We start from the raw sequence: 17,794 nt of genomic DNA on the forward strand, positions 1-17,794 counted from the left end.
GAGGATCAAACTAGGTTCTGTCTATCTTAAAACACCCTTACATCTGGTGAAATTCTTACTAGAGAAGGATTTATCCATTGTCACGAGGTGCGTATACGTTTATAGCCTCAATATTTCTCTCCAAAAATAAAATCAAAACATAGAAGAAAATACCTGGAAAAACTTGAGAGAAGTTTTCCTCCTTCGAGGATAGTATTGATTGGGTTCTCAACCTATTTTTATCTCAATTAGATCCCTAATATATCAATGAATTCCTAATGAGATCATCCATCCATCTGATTTTTGTCAACAAAATTGTTGAGTAGACATGAAAACCGATGAAATGGCATTTTTCTTTAGTGAATGGCCATCCAACTTCGATCTAGGTCTACCTACTTCCCTACCGAGAAAGTCATCTATCATGCTCATATTAAAATAAAGTCATCTATCCATCTTCTTTAGTGAATGGCATTTTCTTAATTTCTTTCCTAGTCTCTATATATTTACCATGCAACATTTCGAAAGACTCGTATTAAAATAAATCTCTCTTCTCTTGCTTTATTTTATGGAAGTGTATCACTAGTGAGTTGAACATAAATTAACTTGACCTGAGATATAGTTTTCTCTACACTTCTCTTTCTTAATTATGAAAGTGCTTGGAAAACTCGTTTCCTTACATTATTTTTTTTAAAATAAGTTTTTTTATGGTGTTAGATTGTTTTAATGTGTTAATATCAAACATAATTTTTAAAAAATAAAAAAAATTTCATTTTCATGCATTTCTAAACGAAAAACATTTTAAACCGCAATCATTAACACAATTTCAAACACACTTTACAAGTCAGATTCCTGTTTGTTTATGCGTTTTAAAAGCGTTTTTGAAAAAATTTAAATTTTATTTTATTTTTTTATTAACTTCAAATTAATATGTTTTTAAATCATTTTTATGTGTTGATGTCAAAAATAATTTTTAAAAAATAAAAAAAATATCATTAATATATATTTTAATATAAAAAATTATTTAAAAAATAATTACAAAACAATCAAACTGTCAAACAATCTTATCAGCTCGGTAAGGTCAAGCTAGCAGAGTTCCAATCCTAGCCGACCCTATCCGAATATCTCTTCAAAATGTTCTCAATTTCTTTCTTCACCGAGACAATCTCTAAAATACACATTACAATGTTGACTCGTTTGTCTTTTCTTTTCTTTTCTTTTCCGATTCCTCTCAATGAGATTTAGCCATATTGCTCTAAATAAAAAATGTGGACTTTGGTTTATCTTCTAAAAAAAAAGAAGAAAAACAATCTGGACTTTGGTATTTTCACCATGTTCCAATGATCGTCCGGCCATTAACACCGCATTGGCAGATTGTGAAAATTCTATATTCGAATCCCACTGTCACAAAAAAATTATTTTCTCCTTTCTTTTTGTCGAAAACAATATGGTTATATAGATAGAGCTACAAAATACAACCCACTTTTAGAAAAATATAACGTTTCCAAACGAAATTCCCATTGTAATTGCACGTAGAAGGAAACATAGTTATTAATTAAATCATGGGTGGGTTGAGCTCGGAATCTATTTTTTGAATCTTGGATCGAGTTTTAATTTGCAATAAAAAAGATATTGTCCGGTCAAATTCAATTAACATGATAGATTAACGCCAAACCAAATATAAATGAGACTTGATCAACACCAATTTTGTTTTTTTTTTTTTTTATAAAGAAATTACTTGTTTATATAAAAACAATTAATTTGGATTGATCCACTTATAACCTGAATCATATCTGACATTTATGATTCAAAGTTAAAAATATTTTCACATGAGAAACTAATTAAATAAATATATGTTTCAATAAAATATTAATTATAAAAATTAAATATAAAATCTCGTAGTGAATGAGGTTTTTTTTTTTTTTTTTAATCAAAGTAAACCCTATTTTTACAAAGAAATGAGTGACCTTATAAAAGTTTAATAACTTGAACAACATGGGGGTGGGAAGGTCCAATCCCCAAAACTCCTTATTGGCCAAGTCAACCTCTCCACGAAAATCATCTAAGAGTTTGACATGATAAACGGGAAAATTTGAATGAATGAGTCTAAAATACCGAGTCACATTTAACGATCTTTTGAATAGCATAATAAACAAAGAAATATAATCTAACATAGCATTGCAGCATCCGAGAATAAAACCTTCATGTTTTGGACACGATAAATGTCAGAATCTTCTCACACAGAAACTGGGATGATGAGATTTTAAGTTATAATTACTTGGTCAACACTTTGATATTACTATATTAAAAATCTAATTTAACTTAATAACTTAATCTATTACATAAAATCACGTTAAATTATTTATATTATTCTAAATCAATAAATACAAGACCAATTGTCATTTCAGACGACCATCCACTTCACTTCCCCCCTCTTGCAAAAACAAGAAATCACAAGAACTTTAGACGTAACAACTCTTGTCTTCTCCTCAGTTCTGTTGCTGAAACCAATCAGTTTTCTTGGTTTCTTTTGTTTCATCTTTTTCTAGTCATGGAGAACTTGTTAGGTTTGCTTAGAATTCATGTGACCAGAGGGATCGACCTTGCTATCAGAGATATCCGCAGCAGTGACCCTTATGTTGTGGTCAAGATGGGCAAACAGGTATTACATATGTTCTCTTGTACTGGTTCTTGTGTATCTTTGTTTCATTTCTTGCATCATTTTGACTTTTTGCTTCTGTTCAGTTTTGTTTCTTGTGTATCCAACTGCGGTAGATTTTGGATTGGTTTGGAGTTTGGTTACTGTGATTTTTAATGTTATGAGTTGCTTAGGTGTTGCTGTGCAAATTGTTTTACCGCTGTGTGCGGTGGTGGTGTCATGGCATTAATTATTGGTTTATCGATTGTTATATATTAGGATTAATCAGTATTTAAAACTCATGAACTGGTCCTGTAGTTGTTACCCTTGGATGGCCGGTATTGATCTTGTTGTTATCATCTCTAATTCAAATTCAAGGGGATGCAAAAAAAGAGAATTTCTTCTGCTGAATCCGAAAACTCAACCATCAAGGAACTTAGTCTTGGAACAGTTAAAACCAAAAATGAAAAAAAGTCTTCTTGACGTTGACTCTGTTCACTTTAGTTTTTAAGTCCTGTTTTCACACCTTCAAAATTAAACCTGATTTGTAATCCTATCTTCCGTTATAATTTCTCTCCAATCAGATATGTTTCTTGCTCTTAGACTCACCCTAATCAATTTCTTTTAGGAGTGCCATCAATCTGAAATTAAGATGTTTGAGAGTACAATAGTGATTGTTTTTAAAAGTTTTTTCTTAAATATATTAATTTTTTAAAAAATAATTTTTAATATAATATATCAAAACAATTTAAAAATATAAAAAACAATTAATTTTTTAAAAAAACACATTTTGAACCATAACTTTAGTTCTTGCATTCTACAGTCTAATATTTCAACAAGTTCAAGGTTCTCCACACCCACAAAGTCTAACCCAGGAAGGAATTAAAAAGACTGGAAATGGAAAGAAAATGGTCATGCAGGTCTCTTGTATTTTGATGCGGCTAAAATTTTCTCTCGTGCTTGCGCTTGCCATAACATCAAGAATTTGAATATTCTGTGATTTTGTTTTCTTGAATTGATTTTTATCAATGTGTTCTCTTGCAGAAAGTGAAGACTCGTGTTATAAAGCAAAATATCAATCCTGAGTGGAATGATGATTTAACTCTTTCCGTTGCGGATCCAAATCTTCCAGTCTTGATAGTGAGTATAATAGTATTTTTTTCATCCGAAGAACTGATTGTTTTAAGTTGCTTAATTTTCAATGTGTCTAGCAGGCATCAACTAGGCTTCTTTGCTTCTGCATTTAGATTTAAATTAAAAGTTATGATATTTTTGAGTTATTATTTTGGTTTGGCGCGATTAAACCTTTTTTTAAATCTAAACCTGTCTTACTAATTCATAAATATATATGTTACGCTATTTATATAATTTATTTAAAACAAATTTTTATCTAATTATAACAGATTCACATTGACTACTCAAAATCATTCATTATAGCAGCACAACTAAATAGAAAGCATGGCTGAAATTTCCCTGCCAGGAAACCTTTTTAAGCAAAATCTTGTTGCAATATTAATGCAAATATAAAGTCGACATGTTTCAAGTTTCACTTTTTCCTCATGCTGAATTATTTTGTGCTTTGGCACAATGTTTTTTAGGTTGCTATAGGAGGATGTACTTAACAAGACAAAAGAAATTCATTTATGGTGCATTTTAGGGTACAAGATAACGTAGTTTGTCATCAACATGCATCCGATTAGCACAATGAAATGCATTTAACTATGTTACATGCTGCTGCTGGTTGAATTCTCTGTGACAAAGCGCTTCGTTTATTGTAACTGCAGAAAGTGTATGACAAAGACACATTCAGCTTAGATGATAAGATGGGAGATGCAGAATTCGACATCAGACAATTCATAGAAGTCGTAAGGATGCAATTGGATAACCTCCCTAATGGAACTATTATAAGCAAAGTTCAACCAAGCAGGGAAAACTGCCTAGCTGAAGAGAGCTGCATTGTCTGGGCTAATGGCAAAGTGATTCAAAACATGTTTCTTAGACTCCGACATGTTGAGAGTGGCGAAGTTGAACTCCGGCTAGAGTGGATTGATGTTCCTGGTTCAAGGGGCATGTAGATCGCCCGTCTGTATGCTTTATATAGTGTACAGTTGAAGCTCAGAACACTACAGTTCAGCCGTAAACAAGTTTCTATGATCATGTAGTCAATGTTCTTCAGTGGTTTCTTTTGTAGCATAATGTACTGGATCATATGGTTCTTGAATAAATCTATTCGAGACGTGCTATGTGCATGTAGTGCTAAATTAGACTAGATTTGATCTAATCCTTTTCCTCTGGGCTAATGCAGGGAGGGATTTCTGAAGTATGATAGTTTGCTAGATTTACATAATTTAACAAAGCAAAAACAAACTAAAACTGCTCAGAGTTTTACCATTTACACAGACTTGTTGTCACTATGAATTTACCCTGTGCAATGAATTTTTTTCTCGCATACTTCATTCTGGGAGACGTGGAAGCATGCCCGCTAAGGTTTTTTCTTTTTTCTTTTCGACTTTTTGCACTGAGATCATAACTTTCAATCCATTACTGATGAGTTCCAAGTTACTGATGAGTTCTCGAGTTACTGATGAGTTCCGAGTTCGAGCAATCCTGTCAAGGGCCTAGCTCAATCGAACCAGTGATCAAGGATAAGCCAGGCTTGGACTCTTAAGAACACAAGTTTATTTTCAAGAGCAGCTCAATAACTCAGCTGGACCAATGAGATCTCTGTGGCCCTATGCAATCTCCAACTGGACCAATGAGATCTCTATGGCCCTATGCAATCTCCAACTGGACCACTGTTGTTGGAATCATTGATTTAATGATCCGTTCTTTAGTTGGATTTCTTCGAAACCTCATCATCAACCATCAACCAAGTAGCGATGTTGCAGGAGGATGGTTCTTGTCCTTTAATCTATATGTAATGCAGGAAACATAACTTGTTATTCGAAATAGAAAAAATCAGCTGACAATTTGTTTTTATATCTACTCTTTGTGTTTTGAAAAATTACAGTTTTATATTCTTGATGAGTTTTGATATAAATTGTAATTTTTCAAATCAAAATAACTAAATTATATAATAACCAGAGTAATATTTTTTAAAATATATTTTTTTTAATTATTCATAAATCTTAGTGCATGTAGAAGAGTGATATATTTTAATATCAAATACTGATTGAAAAATTGTATTGGGTGATTTTGTTGTCCTTGCTTGCTCGATTGTTAATTTTTTTATCAAGTTATTAAAAAAAATTGATTTTTTTAGCAGAAATGTTTAACTATTTATTAAAGGTAAAATGATTTTTTTTTTCACAAGGTCTATTAGTCATTATTAAATTAATTAGGGATAATTTAATCTTTTCAATTTTTTTTCATGGTAGAATGACTAAATTACTCTTAAATTAAAACAAAACTTCTTTAACTGGAGCCTAGGATTTTTTTAACTTTTTTTTTTCAAGTACAGTAAAATCACTAAATTACCTTTATTAGCAAAAGTTCTTTAGCTAGCATATAGAAGCTTTTTTATATTTTTCTTCATAGTTTTTTAGTAATAATCAAATTAATTTAATGATAATTTGGTCTTTTAACAAATATAGAATATAATTAAAAAATAAAAAGTTAATTCATGCTCCAGCACAAAGAATGTCCCCATGCCATTTGAGCAGTGCATGTGGACGCATTCAACTTCCAAATGGTAGCTTTCACGGTAGCATTTGAATTTTCTTAATGGCACCTCTATTATAAGACGTCATGTTTGGTGGATGGATCTTTGACTTGGCGCCAACAACCTTTTTTTTTTTCTTTTTTTTTTCTCTCTCCTCCTTGATTTTCAAACATGACCTTCCAAATTTTCAAAGCAATTCTTCAATTTGTTATTTTTTTAGATCTTGTCCTTCTTCTTTTGATTACTATTGTTTTATCTGAAATAATTTATGAAATTGAATTTTTTTTCAATTTCATCCTTCTTTGATTTTCTCATCTGTCAGATTTAGTTCTTATTCTTTTGACAACTATTTGTTTTGTTTTGAATCCTTTTCTCTATTGATTTTTTTTTAATTTCATCCCTCAACATTAATTTCATTTTGTTTTTTATATCAAATGTGATCTTTATTTTTTTTATTGCTAATTATTTTGTTGATCTAGAATTTTACTTCATGATTTTTTTTTGTTTATCTTTTTTGATGAGGTAATCACAACTTAGGACCGCGGTCACGAGTTTGAAAAGTTAGCCTGGGTTGAATTAGGTCTTTTCTTTAGGTCATTTCTTAAAATTATTATTTTTCAATTTCATTCTTCAATATTAAGTTTATTGAGGTTTATATTTCATTTTTTTGTTTTCTGTTTTCATGAGGTTATCTTTATCTCATGTGTTGGGTCACAAGATTGGAGGGTTAAACTATGTTGATTTAGGATATTCTTTTTAATTTATTTGATATTATTGCTCATTTTTTTATTATATTATTAAATTAATCGAGTTTACTAAATTCAATATAATGAATCATATAACTTGAATATTTCTTGTTTATTTAACTATACTAGCATCGCTTGAATTGTTTTTCTTACTTTGGGAAGAAATACAACCCGCAACTTAATGTGACACCAATCTAGTTATTGATTAAAGATGAGTAAAAAACTAAAAAAAAATTAAACCAAGAAAATAAAAAAAATAATTAAAAAAATCAAATATTAAAAAAAAAAACCGATTATTTTTTTTTAAACCGACTGGTTTAATTTTGGTTTTATAATCCTGAAATTAAAAAAATCAAACTGAACCCAAACTGAAAAGCAACCAAGCCAAACAAAAAAAAACAGCTCCAAACTGGAAAAATCGAGTCAAATCAAAAAAATCAGTTTTTGTTTTAAAATAATCAAATTGAAATTGGTATGTTTGAACCTTTTTCAGTTTTTTTTTTTAAAAAAACTAATTTAATTTTTTTTTTTAATAAAAATCAAACAGAAGAAAAAATTATCACTCGTATTACCGACTACAATCCTCTTGTTTTTCATGGAAAATTTACTTTCACCAGTTTTTCTATTGCGGCATGAGGATGCCCCCATTGTTTGTCGTTTATCTCTTTCTGCAAGTCCCACTCTTTATAAAGCAAGAAGAAAGAGACTAATTATTATTGAAGCATTGAAGCACAGAACGATAAAAAGCCATATTTATGCAATAATTGTTCGATACAAGTATCTATATGCAACCAAAAGTACAGATCTTGTGCATCGCTCGAACCGAACAGAAATCACATTGACAAGGAAAAAAATCAAAGAGGCAGGACGCTCTTTGTGGATCTTGCGCTTAGCTGGTCGTTTGCAAAATATTTATCAGATATTTTCTTCAAAGTGTACAAGTATCAAAGCTTTCTTATATGACATTGTTTGTTTTCACGGAGATGCTATATTTTTTTAAAAAAATATTTTTTGTTTTTTAAATTATTTTTTATAATTTTTAATCGTTTTCGTATATGGATGTATTTAAAAATAAATTATTTTAATATATTTTTAAATAAAAAAAATTATATATTTAACATGAATATTGAATAATTGGTTGTTATATTGAGTTAGTTGTCTATTAAAGGGGAGACATATTGATTTAGACAAATTATCATATTAGCGTGACTTGTTGTGCTGACTGATAGGCTTTAAAAAATGTGAGGTCGTAATTCAATAAAAAAAAGGAAACACGTGAGGTTTCAATGATCTATGATTTATTATTAGCTCGAATGATTTAAAGGAAGATAAAGAATAATTTCAAATCATGCTCTGGCTTTACTGATCATAATTAATGATATGTAAGTGTTTGTTCTGAATAAATTTCATGTCAAATACCAATAAGTTAGTAAGTAAAGTATAAGTTATGATTTATATTATTGTTTAACATATTTTTTTAAGTGAAAATACTTTGAACTTGAAATTTGTACAGGGTCATATTACCCTGTGTTTAATTTATTATCAAATAAATAGGGATGATGAGATTTAAACTTGTGACCGTTTGGTTATCAAGACTTTGATATTATGTCAAAAAATCATTTCAATCGAATAACTTAAACTGTTGAGTAAAATTTAAGAACTTGTGACCGTTTGGTTATCAAGACTTTGATATTATGTCAAAAAATCATTTCAATCGAATAACTTAAACTGTTGAGTAAAATTTAAGATATTTTTATTATTTTTTAACATTTTATTACATATAAATTCATTTTGTCATTAAAAAGAGTTGAAAACACATGATCGAGAGCCTGCTGTAGTGTTAACGTACGTTTGATCAACAAAATAACTTCTTTATTCAATATATAATAAGGGATCACAAGATGTTTTATTGCTATGTTGGTCCAACTTTGGATGATATAATTAATGTAAAATGAGGCCCTCGTTTTTCCAGGCATATGGTCACGCGGCATTATCTAATACCACACAAAAAGACTTGGTGTGCGTGCAATATATTAGGCAAACGGACACGACCATCTCTATCGATCGTTGGTGAGTACATATGTCACATAATTTCTGACGTCTCAATTAGGCAACAAAAAGGTCAGACAAAAAGATATTAGAATTAATATACAATCATTGAAGTATTGGATGCATACCTGTATCTGCTAGCTTCCCATGCATGAATTGTTGGCCACTGCTGGAAGTCTTGGCTAGTTTATGTGGTTTTAATATCATGTTAAAAGTATTTTTATTTTAAAAATTAAAATTACTTCATGAAACTAACCACAGTCAAATGGCTCAAATGATTGCAAACTTTCAATAATTTGATCGAGAATGTGATTTAAGCCATGTTTTTTTAAAAAAATTTAAATTATTTTTGTTTAAAATTAATTTTTTTTAATATTTAATTTTAGATTGTTTTGATTATGTTGATATTAAAATGATTTTTAAAAAATAAAAAATATTATTTAATACATTTTTAAGCAAAAATCAATTTAAACAGTAATTGCTATCATATTCTCAAACACACCTAATTGTTTTTAATTATTTTTTAAAATATTTTTAGATTGTTTTGATGTGTTGATGTTAAACATAATTTTTTTTTAAAAAATAAATATTATTTTAATACATTTCTAAATAAAAATTATTTTAAACTACAATCTTTATCATATTTTTAATTATATCCAGAATCAATTCACGAAAACTAACCGCAATCACATGGCTAAAATGATTAGAAAAAAAATCAATTTAAAATATGCAGTGGCTACATCTCTATAATTCAACTTTCAATAGCTCCTATCTCAATTATTTTTATAGGCAGCTCGAAACAAAAAAAATCAAGTATGACCATGTTGGCCATCACCAGCCAACTGATAAGATTTAAAGAATCTTATACATGTATGCTGTTTTTTTTATATTTAGAGCATATTTAAAAATATAATTGTTGTTATTTTTTAAAATATTTTTTATTTAAAAATATATTAAAATAATATATTTTTTTATTTTTAAAAAATTATTTTTAATATCAGCGCATCATAATTATTTAAAAAAATTAAAAAATATTAATTTAAAATAAAAAATTTAATTTTTTTGAAATATTTATAAAACATAAACACAAACAGGCAGTATTTTTTATAAAAGAAAAGGGAATCTTAAATGTATGTTGTCTTTTAAGTACATCTGTTTTGGATTGCTACCTCTTACGTACATGCTGTCTACGTGGAACATTTATACCCAAACATGAGTGTTTCTTCAGACTGACATTTAAGAAAGTTTTTTAAAAATAGCATTGGTTAAAAAAAATGTTTGAAAGAAATAGTACCAACTAAAAACCGTTTAAAGACTATATTCAAAATGTTTGGTATTGTTATAGTTTTTATTTTTAAAATATTTTTTTTTATGAAAAAAATAATTTTATAATTTTATATATTTTTAATGATTTTAATTTATTAATATTGAAAATTAAAAAAATTATTATAATATATTTTTAATTACAGAATTTTTTTTTTTTAAATACTTTACCTCGTAAGATCAAAAGACAGTTAATATGAATAAGATTCGAAAGTGACATGGCAGTATGTGTCACTGCTTGCCATGACCGTATTCGATGGAAAGGATACAAAAGTGACATGGCAACATGTGTTTCAGCACTCCACGCCAGAGATTTGACGTAAACATGTAGAAATTTAACGAACCAAGTTTTGTTTGTGGAAGTTATTTTTAACCACGTCCTTTTATTTATCTGGGATTCAATTTTTTCTTTTATAATAATCGATTGATTTATTAATAAATCACCTATTCAAATAATAGCTAAAAAACACATAATAAATTAAAAAAAAATAGTGCACATATTGATCCCCAATTAAGTTGAGCATAGAGATCTGGAGTTCCTGAAAAATAAAATTGAAATCTACTTGATTGTAGAAGGGTTACTAGATATCAAGTTTTAGCTATGCTTGTCATAGCTTGGCGCTGGTGTTGTGCCTTTTCTTTACTCTTGAGATGATTAGGAGGGTAGCTAATTAACTTGTAGTATGTTGCTTTCCTATGATATATATCATCATAATAAATGCACTGAAAATGCTTTTTATTGTGTGAATGATTGGATTGATTCCATGAATTTGATTATTTTGCCATGACTATTGTATTTGACGGTATGGTGATAGCAAACCCTAACTCTCGTTGTTTTCTTCTTATACAATAGAGGCATAAGCTTGATAAACCGATAGTAAAAGGTTCGATGTGTTTATGTTAAACAAATAAAAATAAAATTATTTTAATGTATATTCAAGTAAATAATACTTTACACCAAAATATCAAACATACAGTAAGTACTTGGTTCAACCTTAATTTATTTTTTTTAAATATTCACTGCTGAAGGTTATATAAAATCATTCTAAGAAGTTAAACTATATATCAAAAAACAAATGACAATATTATAGAATGTGATCATAAAAAAAAAAAAAAAACTATAACATAAAGACCAAAATGCAAATGTATCAATAAAGCCTTTTCTTTTTTGTTTAACCATGTTTTCTTTCTAAACTCTTACTCCAAGAAATGATCATCTCCCGTCTTGCTTTTTTGATGGTTTCATAATCCTCTCAATTGATTTTGTGAAGTTTTGTTTATTTTTATATTTTAAAAAATTAAAATTATTTAAGATTTTTATTTTCTGTAAATTAATAGTTTTTGATATTTTCAAATTATATTTTAATGTACTGATATCAAAAATATTATTTTAATACATTTTTGAGTGAAAAATATTTTAAAAATAACTGTAATTACATTTTTAAATACCATAAATATTATGGCTGAAAATTATATATTTTTGTTTGTTTTGATATATTAATATTAAAATAAGTTTTTAAAAATAAAAAAAAATATTATTTTAATATATTTATAAATTAAAAAATATTCAAACTCAAATGAGAAAAGAATTCCTTTCACGTCTACGGTAGACAATTTGCACCATAGGTTTGGCACCGCACAGTTCAGAAGCTTTCCTGGTCCGTTAATCATGAAGAGTGTGTTTTTTTGTGTCAGAAGGGGCTGGTCACCTCGGGACATGAAACATTATTGCTCTGACACAGTTGTTTGCTGTCCTTTGCTTTTCTTTTCGTTTGCTTTTCAGCTGATAGTTACTGAAAGAGGGTCAAAGTCAGTGCACAATTATGTCTATAATAGGCCAAGAAAGTAGAAGGAAATTACACAAAAGGGAACAAAGGGTCTTAAAAAGCACATGAAGAAACTATTTTCGCTTTGCAATTGTGAATAAAAGCTAACAAAACACAGGAAGTCCACGTCTGTAAGCTTGATGAGTGATGGTACCTTGAAATCAAACTCAAGTGCTCGACCATACAAATTATACTATTAGAGTTAGCATGAAATTATTAGCTAGTGAGATTTCGATTTTTTTTTTTATATACTGATTTTTATGATTTTGAAAATTCTATAAGCTCAAATATATATATATTTCATTAATATTGGATGTTTGTATATTTTCAATTCTGAATAAACCACAGTGAATTTAGATTTTTTTTCCTAGTTCATTCGCATATATATATATGGTGAGATTTAGAAAAAAAAATCATCAAATTTGCAATGTTTTATGTTGATATTCCAACATTTTTATGGGTGCTTGGCATTATATTTTGATATTCATTTGCAATGAATAATTTTATATTTGGATTTAAAACTTGTATATATTCACCATTAATTGTTAAAAAAATATAATATAAATTATATTTTTGAACATTACCTAACAGTTTAAGTTTTTAGGTTGAATTGATTTTTTTATATGGTATCAGAACCTTGATGATCAAGCGGTCATGAGTTCAAATTTTATCATTTTTATTTATTTGATAAAAATTAAACACAAGATAATATGAGCCTGAGCAAGTTTCTAACCCAAATGACTTTTATTTGAGGATGCATGTTAGAAAATAACATAAATTATATCTTATAATTTTATCTAATAGTTTAAATTTTTGAATTGAATTGAAGCTTTAAAATTATTATTTTAAGCTTGATATAACAGATAGAATTGATTGGAAGTGGGGTTCTCCCAAGTAATCTTGTAATTTTGTGACCTAGTCTTTATTGAGCACTGATAACCCGATGGAAGACTCCACTAGTCGAGGAGTGAAAACGTTATTTAACGGTTTGGAATGGATGGACTGGTAGCTGATGAATGAGAAACTACTGGCTCCTATTCTGAATAATTCTACTAGTTTCTTTAAAAAATAAAACCTTTTTTGAAAGATTATAACATAAAAAGTAAATCACAAAACCATGTATTTATAGAATATGAACTAAAAAATCCACAGATAAAATCATAACATTAAATCAAATATGCAAATTTACACATAAAAGGATCACGTAAATTTCTCTCCTAGTATTTGTCGAGCACTCATCACCAAATGGAAGACTCCAGTCAATTTACGGAATTGTTGCTGATGATAGCAAAAACCTTTTCCATCTTTTGAACCATACAACTTTTCAAGTAAAACCTCGTGGTTACAAACCATGCACGTCGATGTAGCTAGAAACTACGAAACTGAGCTGACAAAAGCAGTATTTATATGTACATATGATATTTTGGAGTCAGTGATCAACGTGCAAATGTACGCTTGATTGCATTTATTATCTTGCAGGCTTGCTAGATCTAATTAGGTGGGTTTAGACTACGTAAGAGGCACTATGGTAGGCTCACTAGGAGTAAGGAAAGGCGCATGGACGGAGGAGGAAGATATACTTCTAAGGAAGTGCGTTGAGAAACATGGTGAAGGAAGATGGCATGAAGTTCCTTCCAGAGCAGGTAACTAAACGACTTCGTTCTTGCTTCCAAATCAATGTGGGTGTCTAGGGACGGGAGAGGGTGGGTTTCTAGGGACGGGAGAGGGCTATCCTCATCCTCTGGTCCAAGGTCTGTAAGCATCTCCCTCGTCTTTTGGACAAACATATGGGGAGATCATTCTGATCACGAGAGATTTTCTCGTGTTCATATGCTGTGTCGAGTATATATATAATCTCTCGTGTTTGAGAATAGTCAACAAGCTAGCTGGACGCTAGCTTCGAACAAGTATTCATGGATTCTTAATTTTCATTTGCAGGCTTGAATCGATGCAGGAAAAGCTGCAGAATGAGGTGGTTGAATTATCTGAAGCCAAATATCAAGAGAGGACAGTTTTCGGTGGACGAAGTGGACTTGATTATCAGACTACACAAGTTGCTTGGCAATAGGTGAAAATGTCTCTTTCTCAGAACTTTTGGTGTTGGCTGAGGTCATTTGCACTATACACGGCGTGCGCATATATATCACAAAATGATGAGCAGATAACATATTAAAAAATAAAATAAAAAAGATACTTCTAACATCAATAATGAGAGCATATGCATGCCAATAGCTTTTCTCAAGAATTTATGTTAGAAAAAAGATATTTTATCAAGAGTTTTACAAATTAATTAACAATTTTTCAATATTACTTGCACCAGCCTAAATATATTAGAGTATTAACGTTATTAAAAAATAAAGTAAAAGAGATTGGTGATTTTGTGCTATAATATTATTAACAAATTAACATATTTCACCATTCGTAGCACTATTTGTTGGGTAAATTAATTTCCTTCCCAGGGCCCTCAATTTTTTATGTATTTTAACTTCGTCATTAAACCTTTTTTTTTTTTTTTTTTTTTTTTTAATTTAGTCGCTCTTGAACTTCTTATTCTCATTAAGTTGTTGCATGTTATCATGTTTCAGGATATCATTATGGAGTTAAATCAAAGGTCAATTTCTCACTATTTAATTTCTCATCCTCTGAGAAAATGAGAATAGGGATTAAAATTGATATTGACAAAAAATAAAAGCCTTTCGCCATGTACTATACAAGATGAATATAAATTACACTTTAGTCCTAATAGTTTTTTTATTCTATATTTGGTCCCATACATTTGGGATTTTTTTTCATTTCAGTTGCTAAATTAAAGGGGATTTAGATTTTAGGAGAAAAAAAACTCTCAGGTGGATAGATTTCAAGTTCTCATGTGGGTAGATTTCAATCACAAATAACTTTAATTTGGATGTATAGATTCGTCTTTGAAAAAAAAAAACTTAATAAAGTTAATTTTTACTTTCAATGATGCTGAAATTAAAAATAGATTGGGGTTGAACATTTTTTTTAATTGATTTGAATTTCAGTTTTTAGGATGATTAGAATGTGTTTAGCTCTAAAACACATGGCTTGGATGTTTATAGGATGTTTTTTTTTTTTAGTGAAAATAGTTGAAATCTGGATTTTGATGACTAATAAAAAGTTAGACCTTAATGTTTTGACAATTATAAAAGTTATAAACAAACAACATATCATCTTTTTAAGTTAGTGATGCATGGTTCGTTCACTTAAAAAAATAAAATAAAAAGCAAATAATATATCATCCGTCTTCAAAAAAAAAAAAAAAAAAAAAAACTTAGGTGCAAGCTTGGGCTATTATTGTCAAGGAGGCGTGCAGGTCAAAAACTTCTAGCCCATTAATCACCCTTCAATTTTTTATTTTATTAATTTTTTCTTTTGTATTTTATAATTAAACCATTTTAAAAGAGATTATTAAAATTATGTTTACATATTTATCCAATTATACCATTATTTACAAATAATATTAGTGTTTCTTATTGTAATAGTAACAATTGATTGTAAAATATATACACGAACCTCAAATATTCAATAAGCGTCAATTTGTTTTTATTAAAGATATATTTTTATGCTAATTTAAAATCATTAACTGTTTTTTGAATATTGATTTTAATTAGTTTTTTGTTGCTCAGGTGGTCATTGATAGCTGGTAGACTTTCAGGAAGAACAGCGAATGATGTAAAGAATTATTGGAACTCAAACCAGCGTAAGAAGGTGGTTTCCAGCACTGATGCAGTTCGATCAAAACCAGAAGCAAAATCAATCACAAGAGACAACATAACAAAGCCTCGACCTTGGAAGTTCAGAAATTTATTCTGGTTAGGAGGAAAAAGTACTCCACTCATTAACGTTGGTTCTCAACATGGGAACGATCTTTGTAAGCCATGTTATTCAACAGTATCACCACCTTCCGACATTAATGAAGTTGAAAGTTTATGGTGGGAAAGCTCGTTAGATGACAAAGAAATTAATCAAACGATCAACAGCAGTTGTCTGGGTTCTGCAGGTTCAGCAGCAGCAGCAGCTTACCTAGAGTCCAACGAAAGTCATCTTGTAGAGAACAACGAACCAGGAGGGATCAAAACTGGGGATGTGTTCTATGAACAAGCTGGACAAAATTGTTGGAGTGACATTTCTCTGGATGCAGACCTCTGGAATCTAATCAATACAGAACTAGATCAACAACAACCTGAGAAGGACTTTAGTCTATAATTAATGTTGTAATATTTGGTGCCATATTAATATATTATTCTTCCTTCTCCTTGTATTTTAAGTAGATAAAGTAACTAATAGGATATATTAGTCACTCTCTGTACGCTAATTTTTTTTTTTTTTTTTTGAATTCCAAATGCAAGTAGAGGAGAAAAAGAAACGCGTTTAGGAAAATAACTAATTAATTGTTTAAGTATAAAAAGTAATTAAATAGTTTTTTAAATGACGTTGATCATGGATAATTCAATAATTTTAGTTAAATTGTCCTTTCAGTTTACTTATTTTTTTTATATTTTTTATTATTTTTTAAAAATTATTTTTGATATCAGCACATCAAAACACATCAAAACAATCTAAAATATACAAATCATATTAAATTTTAACAAAATAAAAAATTTAAAATTTTATGGCATGGCGTTCCCAAATTCTAGCTAAATATTTGAAAAAAATTAAGTTAATAAATACACTGTGGGCCCAGAGAGGATACGCCATGGATTTTGTCATTGTCGATCGATTTCTTCTCGTGCTCTTTTCATTTTGGGGTTCGTTGTTTGGGTGGGTTTTTAGGTTCTGGCGTGGTGGGCCGAGCTCCTTGGGTGGCTCCTCCGCGCCTGGGACCTTCTGAGGTCATTGATAAGCCTGTGGCATGGGCATTGTGTGATCGAGCAGACAATGCGGAGAGTGGTTGCGGTGGGGCTGCTTCTTTGGTGGTTGTGGCATGTGCTAAAGAGGGTATTTGTGAATATACTGATTATTTTTTAAAATATTTTTTTATTTTAAAATTTATTTTTAAGATCAAAGTAATTAAAAAAATATTAAAAATAATAATTTTTAAATTTAGATGAAAAGTGGTTGAAACTCACTCCAATCAACTTGTAAATGCACCAACCTTTTGCTATGGAATTTAGTTCTTTGCATATCTTTTTAATGGATTTGACACGTTGTTCGTTTGTTAAGAGCTGGTGCAGTTTTAGTAAAACTTAAATACCCATCAATAAAATAATAATAAAAAAAAGTATAGAGAATGGTCTACATCTTATTACTACATATACACTACTAAAAGAGACGGGTTTCACTTTACCCCCTCACAGTACACTATGGATTTATTGTTCAATCGGAATAGGTTTTTTTTTTTTTTTTGTTTCCATAATTAACCATAAAAAAATTAAAAAATACTAACAAAATATTTCGTTGATGTTTTAAAAAACTTTTTTGACAATTCAAATACCAATAGCATTGTTGAAGATAACATGTTATCAACAAGTTGTTCATCGAGGATTTGTGTCTTGTTAGTGATCCTGGTAGCAACTTTTTTTGTTAATGGAATGGTCAACAAAATATTCATGTC

At 29.3% G+C, this 17,794-nt stretch overlaps 2 protein-coding genes across 2 annotated transcripts; both read left to right on the forward strand.

Moving 5' to 3' along the window:
* The first annotated feature begins 2,376 nt into the window (after positions 1–2,376).
* LOC118039593 (protein C2-DOMAIN ABA-RELATED 4) lies at positions 2,377–4,883 on the forward strand. The gene is made up of 3 exons (XM_035046337.2): positions 2,377–2,638; positions 3,659–3,754; positions 4,399–4,883. Exons 1-3 carry the CDS (start codon positions 2,528–2,530, stop codon positions 4,687–4,689), a joined length of 498 nt encoding a protein of 165 aa, XP_034902228.1. The 5' UTR covers positions 2,377–2,527; the 3' UTR covers positions 4,690–4,883.
* An 8,793-nt stretch (positions 4,884–13,676) lies between these two features.
* Positions 13,677–16,611, forward strand: LOC118039598 (transcription factor MYB1-like). Its single transcript, XM_035046345.2, has 3 exons — positions 13,677–13,862; positions 14,158–14,287; positions 15,867–16,611. The coding sequence occupies exons 1-3, from the start codon at positions 13,745–13,747 to the stop codon at positions 16,444–16,446; spliced, it is 828 nt and encodes a 275-aa protein (XP_034902236.1). The 5' UTR covers positions 13,677–13,744; the 3' UTR covers positions 16,447–16,611.
* Positions 16,612–17,794: the final 1,183 nt, after the last annotated feature.

This window comes from Populus alba, chromosome 17, assembly GCF_005239225.2.
Source record: "Populus alba chromosome 17, ASM523922v2, whole genome shotgun sequence".
Lineage (NCBI taxonomy): Eukaryota > Viridiplantae > Streptophyta > Magnoliopsida > Malpighiales > Salicaceae > Populus > Populus alba.